The sequence below is a fragment of the Myotis brandtii genome, unplaced genomic scaffold (assembly GCF_000412655.1).
Source record: "Myotis brandtii unplaced genomic scaffold, ASM41265v1 scaffold63, whole genome shotgun sequence".
NCBI lineage: Eukaryota > Metazoa > Chordata > Mammalia > Chiroptera > Vespertilionidae > Myotis > Myotis brandtii.
Genome location: NW_005370411.1, coordinates 1,645,491 through 1,668,817, shown reverse-complemented (window position 1 = coordinate 1,668,817; position 23,327 = coordinate 1,645,491). Strand labels below are relative to the sequence as shown.

At 48.0% G+C, this 23,327-nt stretch overlaps 3 protein-coding genes across 3 annotated transcripts in view; 1 reads left to right on the top strand and 2 right to left on the bottom strand.

Moving 5' to 3' along the window:
* ZBTB11 (zinc finger and BTB domain containing 11) overlaps positions 1-863 on the bottom strand; it is a 35,158-nt gene extending 34,295 nt beyond the window's left edge. The window contains exon 1 of the mRNA XM_014528297.1: positions 1-863. Coding sequence (XP_014383783.1) covers positions 1-150 — 150 coding nt within the window. The 5' untranslated portion in view covers positions 151-863.
* An 11,243-nt stretch (positions 864-12,106) lies between these two features.
* On the bottom strand, positions 12,107-16,248 carry RPL24 (ribosomal protein L24). The gene is made up of 6 exons (XM_005880176.2): positions 16,155-16,248; positions 15,958-16,033; positions 15,304-15,414; positions 13,281-13,417; positions 12,876-12,939; positions 12,107-12,231 (listed from the first exon to the last, which is right to left on the bottom strand). Exons 1-6 carry the CDS (start codon positions 16,157-16,159, stop codon positions 12,151-12,153), a joined length of 474 nt encoding a protein of 157 aa, XP_005880238.1. The 5' UTR covers positions 16,160-16,248; the 3' UTR covers positions 12,107-12,150.
* LOC102257467 lies at positions 16,203-19,536 on the top strand. Its single transcript, XM_005880177.2, has 3 exons — positions 16,203-16,436; positions 18,009-18,126; positions 19,190-19,536. The coding sequence occupies exons 1-3, from the start codon at positions 16,224-16,226 to the stop codon at positions 19,513-19,515; spliced, it is 657 nt and encodes a 218-aa protein (XP_005880239.1). The 5' UTR covers positions 16,203-16,223; the 3' UTR covers positions 19,516-19,536.
* The last annotated feature ends 3,791 nt before the right edge of the window (positions 19,537-23,327 follow it).

The window sequence follows — 23,327 nt, the reverse complement described above, 5'->3', positions numbered from 1 at the left end:
CTGGTAGTACAGGGTCCCGTCGCGCACCACGTAGCAGGCGGCCGCCTTGCGGATTTTGCGCTTGACATTGCCCTCGGTGCCCGGCGCGTACGGCTCGCACTCGTTCGTCAGGTAGCGCAGGATGGCCCGGTAGCTTTCCTCGCTTGACATCGCTGACCCGGGCTACCCGAGGGCGCCTGTCAGCGGCGAGGGAGGACGACAGCGGCTCTGGCTCCGGGCGGATGTTACGGCTGCGCAGACGCTGCCGGGAGGAACGGCCGTGCCTGTGGTGAGTGCTCGTCGACCGCGCCCGCAGCGCGGAGGGAGAACTAACGAGTTGGTAACTAGGGGGAACTGCACTTCTCCAGCGCGCGGGATCCGCTGGCGACTGAGAAAATGGCTGCTGCACCACCGGAAGTGACGTGAACCCAGGAGTGGGCGAGGGAACGCGCCCTGATTGGAGCCCAGCCCGTCGAGTGACGTCAGGACCGCGGGAGGACATTTTGGAAGCGGGTAGGCCCTCCCTGGGAGATGGAGCTGGCTTAGGCCCGACATCTTAAGTCCTGGCAGTTTCCCTTCTAATTTTCCCCTCCTTTCCCATGCTCTGAGCATGTGTGGGATCCGATGGGCAATTGTTATTCCATCCGAGATGCCCTAAGGCAGCCGTTCCCAACCTGTGGGTCGCCAACCTGTGGGTCCAACGACCCTTTCGCAGGGGTCGCCTGCCTAAGGTGTAAAGGAGTCTGTTCCCCTCCCCCCGCCCCCACCGTCTGAGACACCTGAGGACATAAAAGCATCAGATTTTAAGTCTTCGATTGAGAGGCTAGCCTATGAATACAAAACCGAAGAGACCCCATTTACACGGAAATGTGGCTTCCAGTTAAGTGTTATAAAACTCAAAGTCGATTTATTTATTTTTATTTTTTTTAAAGTATATTTTATTGATTTTTTACAGAGAGGAAGGGAGAGGGATAGAGAGTTAGAAACATCGATGAGAGCTCTGGCTGGTTTGGCTCAGTGGACAGAGCGTCAGCCAGGTTCGTCTCCGGTCAAGGGCACATGCCGGGGCCTCCGGCTCATCCCCAGTAGGGGGCGCGCAGGAGGCAGCCAGTCAATGATACTCTCATCATTGATGTTTCTGTCTCGTTTCTGTCTCTCTCTCCCTCGCCCTCCCTCTCTGAAATCAATAAAAAAAAAAAAAAGGTTCGTCTCCGGTCAAGGGCACATGCCGGGGCCTCGGGCTCATCCCCAGTAGGGGGCGCGCAGGAGGCAGCCAGTCAATGATACTCTCATCATTGATGTTTCTGTCTCGTTTCTGTCTCTCTCTCCCTCGCCCTCCCTCTCTGAAATCAATAAAAAAAAAAGAAGCATTGATGAAAGAGAAACATCGATCAGCTGCCTCCTGCACACCCCCCACTGGGGATGTGCTCACAACCAAGGTACATGTCCTTGACCGGAATCAAACCCGGGACCCCTTCAAAGCCAATTTATTGATGGGAGTTATAATTTATTTCTAAACTTCAATCACTAGCTTCAAACTACCCGTGGGATAGTCAGGATTTTTCAGGAATGGCCTGATTATATAGAGACTTTTCTACATACGAAGGTAATATTGTTGGCAAGGAGTGTGGAGGATGGCTAACGCTATTTTCTTAACCTCATTTGCATATTTTTACATATGCTTTGAGGGGGAATTCTCCATTTCCCCCCTAAGCAAACTTAAACTGTGTTTTCCATTCTGCAGTGTAGGTCCAGTTTCACATTTTTAGCTGGTAGTCCAGAGCCCTGGTCCTAGGTTGGATCTGCAGTGCAGACCAGAGCCACAGGCCAGTACATTGCTAGGCTACTGGGCGGGTCCTGGCAGTGCTTCTCTGGGTCCTGAAACTCCAGATCAACACCTTCCTCTCGCAGCCAGGAGTCTGAGAGGTGGGGGCAGTAGGCTCACAAAACAGGATGCGCCCAGTCTCCAAGTACTTGGGGTGGGGGTTGAGAGGTTTCCAGATGACCCAGAAACCCGAGGCAGCATTCTTGAAAGATTGTGGCTCTAGGTACGCGAGCTCCCAGGCCCAGAGGAAAAACAGAACTAAGAAGACTGCGAATTAGCCAGGGTCATTCATTCAGTCCACAGACTACAGCTGGAGAAAGAAGGAGGAATTAGAAGGTGGGAGATACACCCTTCCCCCATGGATAGATGTCCAAATCCATCCTCCAAAAGCCGTTTGTGCTCAGCATCACCACTCTTCTACTGAAATCCATGCCCTTTAAAGATCAACTTGGCCCTAGCCAGGTGACTCGGAGCATCATCCTGTTCACCAAAACGTTGTGGGTTCGATTCCCAGTCAGGGCACATACCCAGATTGCAGGTTGAATCCCTGGGTTGGGGCAAGTTTGCGAGGCAACCAATCAATGTCTCTCTTATATTGATGTTTTCCTCTCCGCTCCTACAAAAAAAAAAATCAATAAAAAAGATCAATTTAATATAAAAAGTAAGTCTATTAACATAAAATTGCAAGTAAACAAATTGTGGAATGGCAAAGAAAAACTAAGTTAAAGAAATCGGCCAAGTAACACTCCCTCCACGTTCTGCGTGGAGTAGGGTTCGGTATCTGAAAGAGGAGCCGCACAACAAATGAGAGAAAAAGGCACAAGATAATTTTGCAATATTGGAGGACCAGGCGGGCAAGTCCCAAAGGACTTCCACCCATGCTCAGGCTGCTCCAATCTTTTATTGATCTGGAGTAGCCCTTAGGGTAAGGAGGTTTCAATGACACACAGATCAGCAGACAATTTCCAGGAATAGACAAAGTATCTGATTAGCTCATCAGTAGATGATTTCCAGGAATAGGCAGAGTATCTGATCAACAGTAATCAACAAGGATCTACATAAGTATCTAAGGAATTAAGTGAACTAAGGTGGGGATGATGCTTCAACTATTATTACCTAAATTAACTGGGTGGTTCCTAGATTAACTGGGTGGTGCACAGTTCTGACCTTTCCTAGGACTTCAAAGGTTACTAGCTTTTGGGGGTCTCTGTCTAAACTCAGCTAGTGAAGACAATGAATGGACTCTGGCAGAAATCCCCTTGCCCAGCCAGTGTGGCTCAGTAGTTAAGTGTTCACCTGGGAACCAGAGGTCTTGGTTCGATTCCTGGTCAGGACTCCTGCCCTGGTTGTGGGCTCAATCCCCAATGTGGGATGTGTAAGAGGCAGTCAGTCAATGGTTCTCTCTCATCATTGATGTTTCTATCTCTCCTCTCCCTTCTTCTCTGAAATCAATAAAAATATATTTTTTAAAAAAGGAAGAAATCCCCCTACACCCAATTTAGATTCTGCTAAAACACAATCTGTGAAAGCACCGAGGGCTCACTAATACTTGGATTCTCCTGCGTTTGGGTCAATACAGAGACATGTTTTAGTAAAATGTTTTACAGGTGGTCCAGTTGTCTTCCTGACAAAAGCTGAACTTGCTGTCCTATGAGAACAGGGATGTAGTGGTGCCAGCAGCGAGTGGGACTGAAATTGACCACAGGGATGGGGAGGAGGCAGACAGCTGCCTAAGAGGGGTGATGGGGTGCTGTCTAGATACAGCACTTCCATCTTCTCAGATGGGCAGCCCACTCCCTTTGTTGCCCTGGACCTTTGGTGTGATGACCCTTCCTCTTCTTGGAGTCTCCCCTCCTCTGTCTTTGCCCTAGGACAAGTCTGTCCCCCCTGCAGTCAGATCTCTTTTTCCCTGAGGTTGAGTTCTTGGAACTGGCCATCACATGGTAGCAGCAAAGGGAGCAGCTGAAACTTTAGGATCCAGGGAGCCTGTGGTATCACCATGGAAACCCCTGGACTAGTCCTGGCCAGTGTGGGTCATTTGGGTTGGAGCATCATCCGACCGGTTGTCCCCTTTTCATCTGGGGAGTTCTACAATTTGGTGGGGCCTTTGATAAGAACCAGGCCTCCCTGGACATACCACTAAATGAGCAGGGGTGATGCACACCTACCCCAGGATGGCACAGAAGGGGAGTTAGGGTGGAATGTGGGTCACCTCCTGGGATGGAGGTGGCATGAACCAGGAAGATGCCATGTTCACTTACATCTCTGCGGCTCATGCTTAATCTCGTGATTTTTATTATTCCACAAGAAATTAAACCCTCATTTTGACCTCTTGAAGTTACATTATTATGGGTTTAACTACCTCTCTTGGTCGTATCCACAGAATAGGGGATGTTTTAAGGTAGTATATCAGTATTTGTGCAACAAATTTATGATATTTATTCACTTTTAACCAATGCCAAATGTCAACTATGGGCCCCAGGGTCAAGCTGAGGGCATGGGTGAGAGAAGCCGAGATCCCCTCATGGTACGAAATGCCTCTCCCACATCCGGAGTTACCCTGCCTTCTCAGAGACCCCAGGCCATCCATGCCCCATACTGCAGCCCTGCTTCTCAATGGACTCTCTGGAAGCAATGCCTCAACATGCTCCTGTCCTTCACTTGGTCCCACGTCTTCCATCTGCCCGCAGGGTTATTCTCTCCTCTATGCCTAACCTTTCTGGAAGCTGTGTCATTTCCCATCATATGCTGTGGATCGCCTGTCCCCAGCCAGCTCTGCAGAGTTCCTGGAGCCCAGGCTGGCCTCCTGAGCTCCAGCCAAACACCTACTGTCAGAAGTGTTCGCTACACTACAGTGGCAGTCATACCGTCATATAAGTGGATCAAATCAATATCTGTTCACCTTAAACTCACACAATATTATATGTCAAATAATGCTTATTTAATTTAAAAAAAGTAGCCAGTTCTGTGAAACTAGAAAGAAGACTTGATGTTTGCCTGAATGCTCAAGTTACAGGTTATGATTGGGGAAACTATGTTCAAATAACTTCAGGATCTATTTTATTGGCCATTTAAAATACAAAGCATTTGCCCTGGCTGGTTTGGCTCGGTGAATAGAGCGACAGCCTGCGGACTGAAGGGGCCCGGGTTCGATTCCAGTCAAGGGCACATGCCCAGGTTTCGAGCTCGATCCCCTGTAGGGGGCGTGCAGGAGGCAACCGATCAGTGATTCTCATCATTGATATTTCTATCTCCCTCTCCCTCTCTGAAATCAGTAAAAATATTTAAAAAATAAGATAAAATACAAAGCATTTTATTTGTAAACTCCTGAAATCTGAAAACAAGACAACCTAGGTTATACAGTTTCCCAAAGAGAGTGTCTGGGGCACCATCTAAGCTATTTGCAGTCAAGCCTCCATTCAGCCAAGGGTAGCCTGGGACCACCAATCAGAAGCCATAGACCGCTACCCACCTGCAGATCCTAAAGCCAGGGTCTCTGTCATGGACTCCCTCGTCAGAAAACAGCAACAGTCAATCCACATGTAGAGCCCTTGTCCTGGTGCTACAACTGACCCTCCACACAGCAAAGGACAGCTGCTAAACCCTGCTCCCCAACTGCCAGGCCCTATCCACATGCACATAGAGTGTCCAATCAACCCCGAGTTGTTTTGTTCCTCAACCTCTCCAAGTCTTCAACTGCCTGTGGCTGCTACCTGGTAGAAAGGAAACACCTCATACCAGTCCTCATTCACCCCGTTATCAAAGTGTCCTTGAGAATCTTCAACCCACATGGTGCAGGGATTGTAGAGAAGACTCACATACCTCCCATCTTCTCCTGGCTGCCTTGGTCCTGGCTATGTCCCTAGTTCCTAGGTGGTACCCCATCGGCCAGAGAGGGAAGAACTAGTCCCATAAGCCTCTCCCCCTCTAAAACTCATAATGATCAAAGACCAGGAAACAGGACAGGAAGAACAGCCTAAACTCAAAAGAACTAACATAAAAAATCAGATGTCCTGGCAGAAATTTATCTTCCAGGTCGGGGAAGGTCAAGAGCTGTGTGTGAAGGTAGAGATTGTGTCTTTGTCAGAGGTGGGCTCCTGAACATCAGTGGTTGGGGCCAGGTGCTGAGACCTGGCTTGTGTTTGGAGCCATTCACAGCAAGTTTCCTTGGATGACTCATTGTCCTAAGGTGCTGGTAGGCCCAGCTGGGACCAATGTCAGCCTGGTGGGTAACCTGGTGGCATGTCATTTGGGGGACTATTTTCATCTGGGGATTTCTCTGATTGAATGGTGCCTTAGGAATGGATTGGGCCTCCCTAAATATCTCCACTAATTGAGGTGGGGAACTGGGAGCAAGATCTGGAGGAGGCCCAGGCCCTGAGCACAGAGGCGTCCCTGGCTGACCTTCAGGCCCTGGAGCAGGAGGTGGGGGCATTTTAACAGGCCCAGCAGTGGTGTGGGTGGCAGGCCGAGGTCCCTGCTCTGGAGAGCTTCTATGATGAGGTGCAGGGGCTCTTGGGAGCTTTTTCCTTCCAGGCAACATGCCAAAGTGGGCTGTGGTGATGTCCCCATGCACACTCACTCCAGGACAGACTAGAAGGGAGTTGGGTGGAATATGAGTCACCTCCTGGGGTGGAAGTGATGTGGGCTTCATGATGTAGAGGACTTTTAAATAAATAATGGTGTTAGAATGCATAGAAGTGTGCCTGCGTGGGTGTGCTGTACGAGTCATTGCACTCTCCAGCTGGTTGGGTCTCCATGGGGCCACGGTCTAATTTGACCCTCGGAACAGTGCTGTGAGGTGGGCAGGGGCCTCCAAGGCTGTGAGAAAGTGGTGGTGAACTACAGAGAGCTGACACTAAGCACCACCCGGTGGCATGTCCCATCTACACTCTACAGGACACCCTGGCTCACCGCACACAATTTCCACCCAGAGGGAAAGGAGCATTTCCCCCTCATTCCTAAGAGCGCACTGTGCTCTGGATCCCCCTCCGACAGCCAGAACAAAGCAGCCCCTTTGTGCCTGTTTCTTAAACTGACAATGGGAATTTAAAGTGAGAACACGTGAAAAAGAAACTGTTGCCCTAACTGGTTTGGCTCAGTGGATAGAGGGTCGGCCTGCGGACTGAAGGGTCCCAGGTTCGATTCCAGTCAAGGGCATGTACCTTGGTTGCGGGCACATCCCCAGTAGGGGGTGTGCAGGAGGCAGCTGATCGATGTTTCTAACTCTATCCCTCTCCCTTCCTCTCAGTAAAAAAATCAATAAAATATATTTTTTTAAAAACTGTTAGGTCTGATCAAATAATTGAATCTATGCCCCATCCCCTGGGAACTGACCTTTAGGCCACTTCACAATGGACATTCCCTTTCACTTAGACCACATCTTACTGGCTAAGACCATTATCTCTCCCCTCCAAACTTTTCCCAGAATCCCGACCCACCCAGAGAATCTCCGCCAGAAAAAGCCCGCCTAGAGTCCTTTAAAATCTCTAACTCCCTGTCCCTGGGTGCTGGCACCATTTTGGGGCTCAGCCCATCTGGTATCCAGATGACCTAATCAATGTATAATCCCTTACACCTTTGGCCTCGTGCGTTCCTCCTTCGGCAACCATAAAAGAAACAAAATAAAAAATAATAAAGTGAGACCACATACTTGTTTTCAGCTCTCGGCACATAATAGGTTTTCAGATTTTGGTGATTGTTTTCATAAACCCATATTAGGGCACTGTTGGGGGAAGTAGTGAACCCTGCCCACCCCTCCCCTATCCCCGGAATGCATGGTCCCAGGTTCGATTCCAGTCAACGCAGGTACCTCGGTTCCAGGCTAGATCCCCCGCCCTGGTCAGGACACATACAGGAGGCAACCAATTGATGTGCATGGAGGTTTCTCTCTGTCTCTCTCCCTCCCTTCCACTCTCTCCAAAAATCAATGAAAAATATCCTCGGGTGAGGATTAACAAAAAATAAAAAGCACCATTAACTTAAGTCAAGCAGCCGGGAAGAAGACCCAAAAGGTGGTTAGCAAAAGCAAGAAGATGGGAGCAGGGAAGAGAGGAACTGGCCTGCAAGCCATGGGAAGGGTCTGGTGCTGAAGGACCAGAGCCTCCCCCTCCTTTCAGACCCCACCTCTTGCCCTTCCCCAGACCTCTCTGATCGGCGGAGCCCGCGGCCCTGTTGCACCTTCCTTCTCCCCTCCAGCGGGCCAGAGCGGATTCGGAAATCTCGGAGGGTTCGCCCACTTCGCTCCTGCCTTGTGGGGACTTCGCAACCCCTGGGAGGGGGCAACAGTGGGTGTGCCCTTAGGGCGTTAGTTTGCGGCCCGCGCGCCGCTAGCGGTGCATCTCCAGCCGCGCACCTACCGGCTCAACCACCGCCTGCACCCGCCCCGCCCGCCGGCAGCTGCGCACACAGGAATTAGCCTGCAAAAGCGGACTCACCCGCCGGGCCCACCTTCCCGCTCCGCCCAGGCAAGAAAGCTCGCCCCACACACCCGCTGCGCCTCCACTGCACATGCGCCTGCCCCCGCACATGCTACCACCGCACCACACCTGCGCTACGGCACACACGCACCTGCACTCGTACCTGGCCCGGAGGGGGTGGGGGGGGTCCCTGATAGGTGACCAGGTGTGGCTGCAACAGGGTCCACTTTCCAGGCTGTCTGGCCACCGTCGCCCCTCGAGAAGGGGAGTGGGAGGGAGAGGACAGGGAGAGACCCGTGTTTAGTTCCAAAAGTTAAGAGGGGGGCTGCTGGCCTTGAAGGAGCCAGCCAGGACCCAAGGCGAGGTAGTCCCCGGCATTTGGGGAACAAGCTTGTTCACGCAGTGGTCAACAAGCATCTAGCATATGGGCCACCCCTCCCACAATTAGATATCCATGTTCTTCCCTCAGCAGGTCCTCCACCAAAAGTCTCCACCGAGGACACCCCATTGAGCAAAGAACTAGCACCCAAAGGCACCAAGAGTCCCATGAATGCCCCTTCACTTAGGGAACCAAACTCCAAGATCTATGCTTTGGTCTCCCGACAGGGCAACCTCCAACAGAGAGTGCCTGGGACACTGCCCACCTCCATCTAAGCTGTCCACTCCACCTAGGGTAGTCTGAGACCACTAATCAGAAGCCCATAACCCCCATCCATCTGCAGACCCTAAAGCCAGGGTCTCTGTCCTGGACCCCCGTGTCAGGAAACAGCAACAGCTGACCCACATTCAGAGTCCGGGCAGCCCCACCTGCCTGCTCAGCTTCCTGCACCTGACTGCACGTCAGTCCCCAGCCTACCCTCAAAAGCCGTTTATGCCGGTCCACCTTCAGGAGCCAATTCCTAGATTTCCAAACTGGACACCTCGCTCAGCAGAGGTAAACCTCAGGCCCCCAAGGAGAGCCACCGGCAACTTTGTGCCCAGCAGACCTTCCGTTCTGGCACTCCCCCTCTATGAAACAAAGGACAACTGCCAACCCTGTTCACCTACAGGCAGAACCCCACCCACATGCACACAGGGTGTCCAACCCCAACGTGTCCCTCAGTGTTCCCCCAATCAAGTGAGCTAATAAGTGAGGTGGCTGGAAGAAACTGCTACCTGATGGAAGAGAAATACCTCGGGCAGGTTCTAAAACGTCAGTGGTTGGTGGCTGGTGGAGGCCTGGCCAGCGCTTGGAGATACTCACAGCATGGCCTCTTGGATGACTCACTGTGCCAGGTGCTGGTGGGCACATGGCCTGGAGGCCTTTGCCCTGCAATCAACTTCAGCCTGATATCCTGTCACTTTGGGAGTCTTTTTACTCTAGGAAGTTTGGTCCAGAGGGAGCAAAAGATGCCATGCCTCAGAACAGAACCAGGCTGCTCTGAATCTGGCACCAGATGGCGGGAGGGGTGGTGGCTGGGAACAAGTTCTGGAGGAGACCCAGTCCCTGGCTGACCTCCTCTAGGCTGAAGAAGGAGGTGGGGGCATTACAACAGGCACAGCAGTGGTGTGGGCAGGTGGCAGGCCAAGGTTTGTGCTCTGGAATTTTTATGGTGCGGTACCGGGGCTCCTGGAAAATTTTGCCTTATAGGCAACATGCCAAAGTGGGCAGGGCTGACATCCCCAAGCATACCCCACCCAGGACTGTACAGGAGGGGTAGCTGAGGTGGACCTCGGGTCACATTCTAGAGTGGGGGTGGTGTGAGCTTCATTGTATGAGTTTTAAATAACCAAATGTGTTGGGATACCAAAAAAGTGTCCCCAAATGGGTGCTGTACAGTGCAGGATGGCAGTCACTGCACCCCATCATTGCACTCTCCAGAGGCTAAGGGACCAGCAGGTGTAGCAGAACCCACAGGGCACTTAACCACAGGCCAACGCTCCATCTGGGGCCTCAGTGAAAACGATTACGACTCAGATGGTGGGACATTCTGTGGCTTCAAAGCCACATATATCTCATTTGGTGAGTCGTCGTAAGTTCCAAAGTTTCCCTGGCTCTAAGTAAAATCACTTTGGGTTTTAGTTTAATTCTGAGACTGAATTACAAGCCTTTAGGAACTGGGCTGGGCGTGGTCCTGAGCAGGGACCGGTTGTTGTATCAACTGGCATGCAGGCCCATGCGCCTGCTGACCTGGAAGCTGAGCTGAGCAGCAAGGGATCACCCAACTGGGAGCTCAGCTCTGGACCTGCCATCAGGCCACGCAGCTTGGCCTCCAGACCCAACCCCTCTCCTCCTGCACAGGGGTACAGAGGCCTAGTGCAGTGTCTGGGAGCTGGGTCAACTGCCCCACAAAGATCACCTCACCCCATAAAAGCAGATGGCCTGCAGGAAATCTAGGCAGAGATGTCTCATATTTAATTCTCCTCAGTGAGGGCAGTACAGACTGTGCCTTAGGCAGGCTCTGCCCAGTCCTCAGGGTTGGGGGGGGTCAGGGACGCAGCTGATAAAAGGCTGGTCATTGCCCTAACCGGTTTGGCTCAGTGGATAGAGCGTCGGCCTGCGGACTCAAGGGTCCCAGGTTCGATTCCGGTCAAGGGCATGTACCTTGGTTGCGGGCACATCCCCAGTGGGGAGTGTGCAGGAGGCAGCTGATTGATATTCTCTCTCATCGATGTTTCTAACTTTCTATCCCTCTCCCTTCCTCTCTGTAAATAATCAATAAAATATATATTAAAAAAAAAAAAAAGGCTGGTCATTTCACCCAGGCAGGCAAGCTTCTGGACCATTCTGTTCAGCAGGCTGTGCCTCTTTCAGGGGCTGCAGGCTCAGGACACAAGCAGCAGGGCCTGAGGTCTGTCCCCTGGAGCCTGTCCTTCAGTGACCTAGTCTGTTTCTACTTCTGTAAGGTAGACCCTGGTTTACCCACTGACAGGCAGCTGAGGATGGAGTGAAGTGAGGGCTGTGAAAGCCCCCAGGGAATATGTTTCTCAAGAGGATGTGACGTGTTCATTTTATCCTTAAAACTTGGCACAATGTGGTACAGACAAGATGATCTACTTTCTGTACTTTTATCATTGATTACTATTTTCCACATCACATTTCATATACACATATCTCTTGAACATCAGCAGACTTCTCAGGCATTTCTGCAATTTTAACTATAGCTCTGTCAAACTCCCAGCTCAACAAACTGCTTTGGAAATTTTAAGTATATTCTACTGAAGATGTGCTCATCACTTAAACTTTGTTTTGGAAAATAATAGATTAATACAGCTGATAGTTTTAAGCACTTAGAACTCAGCTATAAGGTAATGGTAAGAGGTGAGATACGATGACAATGACAGGTGTCTCATCGTCACCACCAGGATGGCAGGGACACAGGGTGGGGGGGGGGGGGGGGCTTTGAAAGCTTTATTCATTCTCATTTCTTTCTCTCAATAAAGAAAAAAAAAAGAAGAAAAAGAGGTGAGATACCAGTGAACAAAAGTCAAAGCCAATTAACATAAATGTATTCACTTATCATGGAAAAAAATAATTAAAACAAATTAAAAGGTCTTTCTACAGACACAAGCAATAAAAAAAAGTGCATGTTTTAGTAATCAACTTGAACTCTATACAGCGTCCTAGTGCTTAGTCACGTGACCAAAAGGTTAAGACTTTGCCATCTATGTAATGTGCTCTTACATCTCAGCTGAGCAAAGCTAGTAGTTAACCGTACAGATCTTATGTACATCATTTGGCTTAACATCTCTCCAACGAAGAGAACTTATATTAGGAGGTATTATTTCAGAGAAATTAACTCTTTTTAAAAATGCCTAAATCTTAAATTCTTAACTTTATAGTTCAACCATTACCATGTAGGCACAATATGCCTCTATTTTCAGCGTAAAAAATCCACCACAATTTAGTTATAGTCAGGTCTTTATTTAAGAATCTCATCTGCCAACTTAGCGTTTTCCACCAACACGGGGAGCAGAAACCTTCACAGGCTTCACAATCTTTTGCTTAGGTGCTGCCTTTGTGGGAGCCTGTAAAAAGATATATTATGTGGTATTATTCCATGCAACTTTCTTTTTTAATCACTTTTTTGCAACTCTTATGCCCAGTGTGGGATATGGAATTGTATCCTAACAAAAAAAGGACATTAATCATATAAGACAAATACTAACTTCTGTGTGTGTTTTTCACTATGCTTATCTAAATTGATAACATTGAGAAAAGCTATGTAAACTCTATTATTGACAACTTCTCTGTAAGTTTAAAATTTCAAAATAAGCTTTAACAAACAAAACACCCAGAAACAAGTTATGAACATCACTGCCATTAGAGCCTTGCACTGAATTCTTTAAAAAACCCAAAACTTTTTATTTACCACAATTTGGATTAAAAGTAAGTTTTCTGCCTGGACAGCATGGCTCACTGGTTGAGTGTCAAACTATGAACCAGGAGGTCATGGTTCGATTCCCATGCCCAGGTTGCAGGCTTGATCCCCAGTGGGGGGCGTGTAGGAGGCAGCCAGTCAATGATTCTCATCATTGATGTTTCTATCTCTCCCTTCCTCTCTGAAATCAGTAACACACACACACGCACACACACGCAAGTGTGCACATTTTTTAAAAGTTAAGTTTTCCTGTTGTCTTAACTAAGAAATCCAAGACAATTCCACAATTACCTTAGCAGCAGCCATTGCTGTCTTTTTAGATGCTTGCTTAGCCTTTTTTGCTTCCTTGGCAGCCCTGTAGGGTTAAAAATAACTTAAGGCAAAGTGCTTTACTCTTTAAGGATACAGATTATTAACAAGGAGCTAGATTGTTTTGGAAAAGTAAAATTATCATATTCTTTCCCTATCCCCAATTATTTTTAGGATAAGCCCAAGGGGGTTGTCAATGTTATTGACCACCAAGTCAGTTTAACATATACTAGAAATTGTACAGCAGCATTCACTGCATGTAGAAATTTCAACAAATCAATTAGAGCCAAGCATGTCAAACTCTCGGCCCGTCATGCTTGACTTAGACTGTATTATAAACTCCTGATTATTAAACCTAAATAATGCTTATAAGGAAGGCTTCCTCACCTGATAGCTTGTTCTCGCTGAGCTTTCCTAACTTCAGGCTTCTGGTTCCTCTTGGCCATTATATCAGCAAGAGATGCACCAGTGATGGCCCTCTGGAATTTGACTGCACGACGGGTTCTTTTCTTTTGGATTTCTTCCTACAGAACAAAAAGAGCGGTGGGGGGGAGAGACACACACTTATGAATCGTTCTCCATGAATTTGGGTGAGAAATTAACAAAGTCTTTGAGGCAGGGTAAGTAAGTCTTAAGATTAGTATTTGTCTTAGTCCACTTGGGTTGCTGTAATAAAATACCAGACTGAACAGCTTATAAACAGAAATTTACTTCTCACAGTTCTGGAGGCTGGAAGTCAGGATACCAGCATTACCAGGTGAGGACTCTTCCTGCTGTAGCTCTATACCCATGGTTGGCAAAATGCGGCTCGCGAGCCACATGCGGCTCTTTGGCCCCTTGAGTGTGGCTCTTCCTAAGCCTTAGGAGTACCCTAATTAAGTTAATAACAATGTACCTACCTATATAGTTTAAGTTTAAAAAATCTGGCTCTCAAAAGAAATTTCAATTGTCGTACTGTTGATATTTGGCTCTGTTGACTAATGAGTTTGCCAACCACTGCTCTATACCTACCATATGTTGCAAGGGGTAGGGGAGCTCTCTCTTGGATCTTTTATTTAAGCCATCTATTACAAACCCTGGCCGTTTTTTACTACAAACAATGAAGCTCTAAGGAAGTTAACTGCATAGTACTTTAAAAAAACTGTTTATTAAGGCAGGGATATGCAAATATCTTTAAATGTTAAACAGGACACATGGAAAAAACAGGGACATTTGAGGTTACACTAAAATGCTCATTTTACTTTAAACTTTCTACTGAGATGAAATCTTATATAAAATTCCACCATTTGCTTATTTACACTTTTTTCCATCTCAATACATTTTAAAAATATTTTTCTTATTGTGGTGAAATATATATATCAAGCTGACCATTTTAAATATATCAAGCTGACCATTTTAAAGCATTTTTAGTGTATAATTCAGTGACATTAAGAACACTCACAACTATGTGCAACCACTATTAATCTCCAGAACTTTTCACCACCCCAAACTTTGCACCCATTACACAATAGCTCCCCCTCAACCTTTATTTTTTGTCTTTATGAATTTGCCTACTTTATGTACCTCATAAAAGTGGAGTCATAGAAGCTGGAGGCTTTTTAAGGCTGGATAATATTCCACTATATGCATATACCACATTTTGTTATTCACAAATCCACCTAGAGAACATTTGGATTGTTTCCACCTTTTGGCTATTGGGAATAACAGTTACAAACAGAAATATACAAGTTATCTGCATACGCTCCTGCTTACAATTCTCATGGGTATACAGTTAGAAATGGAATTGCTGGATCTTACAATAGTTCTGTTTAAAGTTCTGAGAAACTGCCAAACCGTTTTCCACAGTGCCCGTGCCGTGCCCTCTTACACCAAGCAATGCCAAGGGTTCCCACTTCTCCACACCCTCATCAGCATATGGCCACCCCACTGGATGCGTCAAATGCACTTAACTCCAAGCCTCCTGCACACTGACCCTACTGCCGCAGCACTCACACCTTTTCTCAAAAATCCCTGTCAAGCTGAAAGAGCACTTCAAAAAAACACACCCAGTCCTGAGAACAATCAGGGGAGTCTTGAAACTCCACTGATATCTATGCCCATAAATGTAATAAAAACCACACTACCATAATAATTACTTAGTTTCCGTTCACTGTAACACCTTAAGGTCTTCCAAGCGCCCTATACCCAAGTATGTTTGATGTGATTTACCTGACTTTGGCAAAGGGATGCTTCAGATTTCAACTTGGCACTTACTGTGAGACTAATAAGAAACATAAGGAGACGCTTTACACCCATCATTTTCACTTCCCTGTCCGATGATGAGACTTTCCCAGTCTCATTTAGTGACAGCTGTACAGAGCAGCAACCACGACCAGAGCTTGCCCACAACGTCCAGGCGCACTTCACTTACCGACTGTCCCTTTTTGTGCTTCCTCCTGTAGAGCACGGTCCAGTTGATCTGCCGAGGGTTCCTCTTGGACAGGAATGCCGACTCGCATTTTGCATTAAGAAACTGGAAAACCTGTCGCGACAAGGCCCGAGTACAGACGTTACCTACTCCACTGGGCAACGCGGGAAAAGGCTGAGCTGAAACCCTTAGCCAACTAATTCATAGTTCCACGCCCTCATCTTACCAAACCGAGGCCCAGAGACCAAGTGGCTGGGGTCACACAACCCGCAGGTCACTAACTGGTGGCACCGCGGGTACCTGCCTTTGGTCCGGCCCTTTAAGAGCCGGCAAAGCTGAACGCCCGGGCAGGGGAGGGCCGGGCGCCGCCTTCCGGAGGCATCCGCTTCCGGTCCCTCCCGGGATGCCCGGCGGTCCGGTGTTCAAAAAGCAGCCAGACTTTATGGCATTTTCCTCACACCGGGACATTAAAGTCACACAGGCCCCTAATTTCCGACCTGACTCACACCAGACCCAAGCTCCAGAACGGTGCACTCAGAGGATTCGGATCCCGACCACCGCACACAGGGCCCCTGAAGCAAGCCTTTCGGGGGCCGAGAACGACGGGGTACAGGAACCGCCTGGGCCGAGCCGGTCCCCCTTAGGAGCACACATCACCTTCCCGTCGGTCCTGGCATAGCGCCGCCCGTGTCCGGGGTAGATCTTGTACCCACTGAAGCTGCACAGCTCGACCCTGCAACGAAAGCGAAAGCGCATCAAGGAGGGTGTCGACGGCGGGGGCAGGCCATGTGCGGGCCGCCGGAGAGGCCATCCACCCGAGATGGAGAGGGATTGGGACCAAGGCCCTCGCTTACTTCATGGCTGCGGCCGCCGGAGAGCAGGAAAGAGGGTGAAGAGGAGGAGAGGATCATGGGAAGGACGTCATGAGCGCAATCTCCTCCCCAATTCCCGGCCCTAACCGGCGCTCGGTGATGACGTCACGCCCAGGCGCGGCGGGGCCGCCTTCCCTCCGAGGAGTGAATGCTGGGGGAGGCGGCGGGGCTCCGGGGCTGAGAGGGCGTGCGGCCGGGCGGATTTCGGAGTCCTTCTCTCCTGTTGTCCAGCGTGGCTGGGTGGGCGGAGCGTCGTCCAGGGAGGTGTGTCATGCCTGGGTTTGGGGTTTGGGGCTTGATCCCCCGAGGGGGGCCTGCAGGAGGCAGCCCATCCATGTTTCTCTCACATCTATGTTTCTCTCTCTCAAATCAAAAACATTAAAAAAAAAATGACAGATATGACCAGAAGCATTTTACATAGTGTCATAAAGCACAAGTTTACAACACCCGCCATAACTTTTTCCTGACTTTATCGTTACACACTCTTTTATAGGCAAAAGGCGCAGCTGAATTCCATTCTCTTCATTTATTTATGGAGCAATTCTGATCCAACGCTGGTGCTCTTCTCAGCTCTGTCTACCTCCTGAGACCAGAGCATTCTTCACCTTTATGCATACTTCACCTGCTGTATTAAATTCCTGCGGCTGCTATTACACATGACTACAAAACTGGTAGCTAAAAAATTGGAAATGCATTTTCTTTCGGTTCTGGAGGTCAGAGGTCAGAAATCAGTATCACTGGGCTGAAAGCCAGGCCCCTGTGCTCCCGCAGTTCTCAACCTGTGGGTCGCGACCCATTTGGCGGTCGAACCACCCTTTCACAGGGGTTGCCTAAGACCATCCTGCATATCAGATATTTACATTACGATTCATAACAGTAGCAACATTACAGTTATGAAGTAGCAACGAAAATAATTATATGGTTGGGTCACAACATGAGGAACTGTATTTAAAGAGCCAGAAGGTTGAGAACCACTGCTCCAGAGGCTCTGGGGCAGAAGGTGTTCCTTGCTGCGCCAGTTCCCACCCAGACAAACCCTCTCCAATTCCAAACCCACAGAACCTGTGAGACCGTAACTGTGTATTGTTTCTAAGCCCCTGGGTTTTGGGTGTAATTTGTTAACATAGCAATGGGTAATGCAGCAGGTGAGGCAGTGGTGAAAGCGGGGACTCGGTGAGCAGCAGTATCACTGGTCTTAAGGCAGAGACGAGGAGGAGGCGTGTTTGTGGGGGAAAGGGTCGTTGTGGCAAGACTCAGTTTAAGATGCCACACAACATTAAGGTGGAACCGTGTAGTGGAAGTTAAACAAGATCAGAAGGGTGTTGGGAACAGGTTATATTTTGGAGTCGTGACCCTATAGGAATAGATAGTAGACCATGTGGGATAACATCACCTTGTGCCACAGGCTGGCTACTCTGAAAGCATTTACTGAGACTGAATTTAGGGTGCAAGATATTTACTAGGGATCCGTCCTGTGAAAGGGGAAGGAAACAGTATCAGGCAGAAGGAAAATACTTTGCTGGTCCAACAGAACCCCAGTCAGCCGGCCAGGAGCTCTGGAACAGTTGCTGCCTGTCAGTAACTTTGGGCCAAATGATCGACCTCTGTACACCCAGGGCTCAGTCACCAGAGGTGCGAGGCCCGAGTCATGACCTAAGGGAGTGGTTCTCAGCAGCTGAGCCAGACCCTGTGACAGCTGGAGCTGCTGCTGGCCACGGGGCCTGATGGGCAGCAAGCCCTGCTTGAAGAGGGCTCTGGGCCGGCATCTCTGTGCACCACCCCTGAAACCAGTACGTGCATTCTGAGTGGTTTCTTCCATTAACTCTCTCCCCTCAGGTGCAGGCGGGGTCTTGCCTTTTCACACTCTACCACCTGAGGTCCCAGCAGGCTGGTCAACCCCAAGACTCAGGCCGTGACTTCAAGGAGGCCTTTGAGAGCGATGCCCAGTCACTAGGTGAGGAAATGACAGGTTTAATAGTTTACAGCTTTAGAAATTATGAAGCTTTCTCTAAAATTTTGAAGCTTTAAGGAGGGCCACGGTGGCTGCCAGCGTGGGATTGAGTGAAGGGCCGCCTGCTTCCTCCCCCCTCTATCCCTGCTTGGGCGCAACTGATATGGCTGGGGTGGGGTGGGGGGGCCTGGGGCATGAGAGCCGCAAGCCCGGAGCACACTGGTTGGACCGAGTTGCTGCGGGCTGCCATGGCCCAGCTGCGTGGTCTCCGTCTAGGTGCTGTCATGTGAAAGCCCCCGAGGGGCCCTGGGAGACCTGTTTCCAGGACCAGTGACCCTGGTGATGGCACGCTCAGAGGAGCTCAGTAAGGACCTGAACCCCTTCACTCCTGAGGCATCCGGCCTGTGACAGCTGGAGCTGCTGCTGGCCACGGGGCCTGATGGGCAGCAAGCCCTGCTTGAAGAGGGCTCTGGGCCGGCATCTCTGTGCACCACCCCTGGAACCAGTACGTGCATTCTGAGTGGTTTCTTCCATTAACTCTCTCCCCTCAGGTGCAGGCGGGGTCTTGCCTTTTCACACTCTACCACCTGAGGTCCCAGCAGGCTGGTCAACCCCAAGACTCAGGCCGTGACTTCAAGGAGGCCTTTGAGAGCGATGCCCAGTAACTAGGTGAGGAAATGACAGGTTTAATAGTTTACAGCTTTAGAAATTATGAAGCTTTCTTTAAAATTATGAAGCTTTAAGGAGGGCCACGGTGGCTGCCAGTGTGGGATTGAGTGAAGGGCCGCCTACCTTCCCTACCCTTATATCCCTGCTTGGGCGCAACTGATATGGCTGGGGGGGGGTGGGGTGGTGGGGCCCGGGGCATGAGAGCCGCAAGCCCGGAGCACACCGGTTGGACCGAGTTGCTGCGGGCTGCCATGGCCCAGCTGCGTGGTCTCCGTCTAGGTGCTGTCATGTGAAAGCCCCCGAGGGGCCCTGGGAGACCTGTTTCCAGGACCAGTGACCCTGGTGATGGCACGCTCAGAGGAGCTCAGTAAGGACCTGAACCCCTTCACTCCTGTAGGCATCCGGATTCCTGGCCAGGTCTCCATGCAGGACTTGGCCCAGATGTGTGGGGGACCACTTGCTCTCACCAGTGCCGACCTCAGCTCCCAGGCCAGTTCTCTGAGTGTTGAGGAGTTCCAGGACCTCTGGCCTCAGCTGCCCCTGGTAATTGATGGGGGACCGATTGGGGGTGGCAAGAGCCGCGAGTGTCGCCTCGGCTCAACTGTGGGTGACCTGTCTGTGCCCGGGAAGTTTGGCATCATTCGTCCAGGCTGTGCCCTGGGAAATACTACGGCTGTCCTCCAAAGGAAGTACGCTGCTCCCTCGCAGGGATCCTGCTGCTGAGACTTGGGAGGAGGAGGGCCCACGGACTGATGCTAGACACTGTGTCTGTCCACTGGTGGCTGGAAAGGCCTCATTTGCAGAGGCCACTGGGACCACAGTGCCACTCATCTGACTTTTAAGGCAGTTTGTCTTTTTTTTTTTTATATATATATTTTTATTGATTTCAGAGAGGAAGGGAGAGGGAGAGAGAGATAGAAACATCAATGATGAGAGAGAATCACTGACTGGCTGCCTCCTGCACACCCCTTACTGGGGATCCAGCCCACAACCCTGGCATGTGCCCTTGAATGGAATCAAACCTGGGACCCTTCAGTCCCTAGGCCCTCGCTCTATGCACTGAGCCAAATAGGCTTGGGCAAGGCAATTTGTCTTTATGAACATTGTAGCCAAGCCCCAGAAGAAGCTGGTTTAGCTTCACACCTGGGGAAGGGGGCTATATTTATTGTCTGTAATTTCATATGTCAGCCAAAAGCTGGACAGAGACTTTAAGAACAACAACAAAAGAAATAAAAATTAAAAAAAAAATAATGAAGCATTAAAATGAAAAATCATGAAGTATTCGTAAAATTAAAAAGTATAAAGCATTCTTTTAAAAACTATACATCTAATTAAGTCTTCATATCTAACCACCAATTATATGAAATATAGGGGACAGAGGGACATGTGAAATGACTCCACAGGGATACAATAGGCATCTACAGGGTAACTTAATTTTTTTAACAGCATGTAAATGGAGAGAGAGAGGGAGGAAGGGAGAGAGAGAAGTTGAGAGAATAAGTACCTATGGACAGGACTAGCTGCATAACTAATTTTCAGGGCCCAGTATAATTTTCATGACCTCCAGTTTGGGGTCCTTTTTACTAAAAGCAGGAAAAAGATGCTGTTAAAGGTATTACAATATTAAGCTATTTCCTTTATTCTGCAATCTCTTGACCTTTCATGATAGGTATTTTTTTTCATTTGTTAGAAGGGGTGGAGAAGTAGGGTCAGCCATCTCCCTTCCACTGTCCTCCTGGCCCAGCCTGCAGCGAGCCAGCAATGTCCTGGCATGCGTTATGTACCTGGATCCAGGATGTGGGGATCAAGCCGAGGGTGGAATGCAAGGTGGTGCTGCCAGCTCTGGAGAGAGGGCAGGGAGAGGCGGAGGCTGGCGTCAGTGGACTGTGGAACCCCTGACTCTAGGACCTGTCCCTAGAAAGTGAGGAGGCCCCAGGAAGTGGGTCCACATGGCAGCTGAGGCTTCCAGTCCCAAGCACATGCACATACAAAACACAAATTCAAAGGTACAATTATTAAGACTTTCAAGACAGCGACTGTAGAGCATTAAGCCTCAAGCATGGGGTGCTCCTGAGCAGGGCCCTGCGTGAAGACACTGGTTGCACAACTGACTGCCTATAGACGAAAAGAAATTCAAGCGCCTCCTCAACCGATTACAATGTATGGATCTTATTTGTGGCCCGATTTGAACAAACCAGCTAGACAGGCAATGAGGTAATTTGAATACAGATTGGATTTTTGACAATATTAACATGTAATCCTTTAGGTGTTAATCCTTTAGGTGTTATTAAACTCTCATTATGTTTAATTTGTAATAGTTTACCTTTCCAGATGTATACTAAATACAGATGAAAGAGCGGGATGGCTGGAATTTGCCTTAAAATAATATGAGAGAAGGTCCAGTCGGTAAGGGCCTGGATGAAAAGTGACTGACCAGGAGCGGATAATGGTTGAAGCTGGGTGTTGGGTAGGGGAATAGTCTCTATGTTGTCATATACTCTTGTAATTACTTTCCCATGGTCAAAAGTTTCAAACAATAATAATCTGCTTTGGACAAAAGATTTAAGTCACAATTCATTCCTGAAAAATAGGAAAAATAAACACCACCTGTATTATTTTGTAATAAAAATTTTAAACAAAAAAATCTTCATATATGTTTATAGCATCTTTATTCATAATACCCACAGGAAATGTCTAGGTGCTCTATCAATAGCTGAATATAAGAGCAAACTATGATATTTATACTTAAACAATGGACTACTACTCAGAAATAAAATGGAATGAACTATTGATTTTACATATCAACATGAGTTCCAAAACCATTATGCTAAGTGAAAGAAGACTTTTTAAAAAGTATGTATTGTATCACTTTGTATATATGAAGTTGTACACCATGCAAAACTAATCTGTGGTGAAAAAGGAAAATCAGAACAGTGGTTGCTTCTGGGAGGGAGAGGAAGGATCGAATGGGGAGGGGTATACGGGAACTTTCTGTGTTAATGACAGTGTCCTATATTTTTATGGGTTTAGAGTTAATTACACATTTTGTCAAAATTCAGGAAATGCTCAAGTAAGCTTTGAGCATTTCACTGTATGTAAATTTTACTTTAAAAGAAAGGAAATTGTGAGTAAATATTGAGCACTAGTTAATGAAGTACTTGCTTAAGTATATGGGGGAAGGTGTGCTGACACACAAAAAACCAAAATGGGTTGAGGAATAGATAGATGGATAGACGGGAGATAAAACAACAAGCGTAAGAAAATATTGATAAGATTGTCAGAGTGGTGAGCTCATGGGTGTTCACAATAGCCTCACATTTTCTGTAGGAAAATTTCTCAAAACAAAATTTTGGGAAATAGAGGGAGCCACCTTCTGGAAGAAACTGGAATTGCTGGTGGTTCAGAAAGGTGAGCAGAGGAAGCATGTTTCTATGACTTGGTGTTGCTAACTTAACTAGTGTTCACACATCCTATTGGTTCTCACTCATATGTCCAAGCCGTCTTCTTTGGCTGGAAGTCTTTCTTCCCTTACACTGACTCGCTTCCCACTCAGATTTTACTTCCTCCAGAACAGAGGTTTGCAAATAGTACATATTTTAGGCTTTGTGTGCTAAGAGACAACATTGTAGATATTTATTTCTTTTTTCTTTTTAAAAAAATGTTTTTATCAATTTTTAGAGAGGAAGAGAGAGAGAGAAACATCGATTGTTTGCCTTCCTCACGGCACCCCAACCTGAAACCTAGGCATGCGCCCTGACTGGAATAGAATGGTGACCTGTCAGTGCACCAGACAACGCTCAACCAACTGAGCCACACCGACCAGGTTATATGGGTATTTACTTATTTATTTATTTTTAAATGTATTTTTATTGATTTCAGAGAACAAAGGAGAGGGAGAGAGATAGAAACATCAGTGATGATAAATCATTGATCAGCTGCCTCCTGCATGCCCCCCATTGGGGATTGAACCCGAAACCCGGGCATGTGCCCTTGACTGGAATCAAACCTGGAACCTTTCAGTCTGCAGGCTGACGCTCTATCCACTGAGTCAAACCAGCTAGGGCTATATGAGTATTCATATAAAAAGAGAGAAAACTGATTTCCAAATTTTCACTGATGAGTTTTAAATCTCATTATTTATGTTTTAAATAATAATATTCAGTACAAGTTTTTGTAAAACAGGTCTACTAAAGAGAAAAGTGGAATTCTTTTTGGGAAAGGTGGAGTACATTTCTCTTAATTAGGGAACAAAGTTATTCCATAGCATCAAAATCAATTGCAAATGTTATCTGTTAATCCTGATCTGTAACAAGATTTTACACATTTAATCTTATAGAAATTTAGTTTTTTCATCCAGATAAAGTGTCTAATACTGAGATCAATTCAAGGGCACGTGATTTTGTTTATCTATTTTATTATTATTATTTAAAAAAAATAATTATTTAGCCCTAACAGGTTTGGTTCAGTGGATAGAGCATCAGCTGGACTGAAGAAAGGTCCCAGGTTTGATTCCAGTCAAGGGCATGTACTTTGGT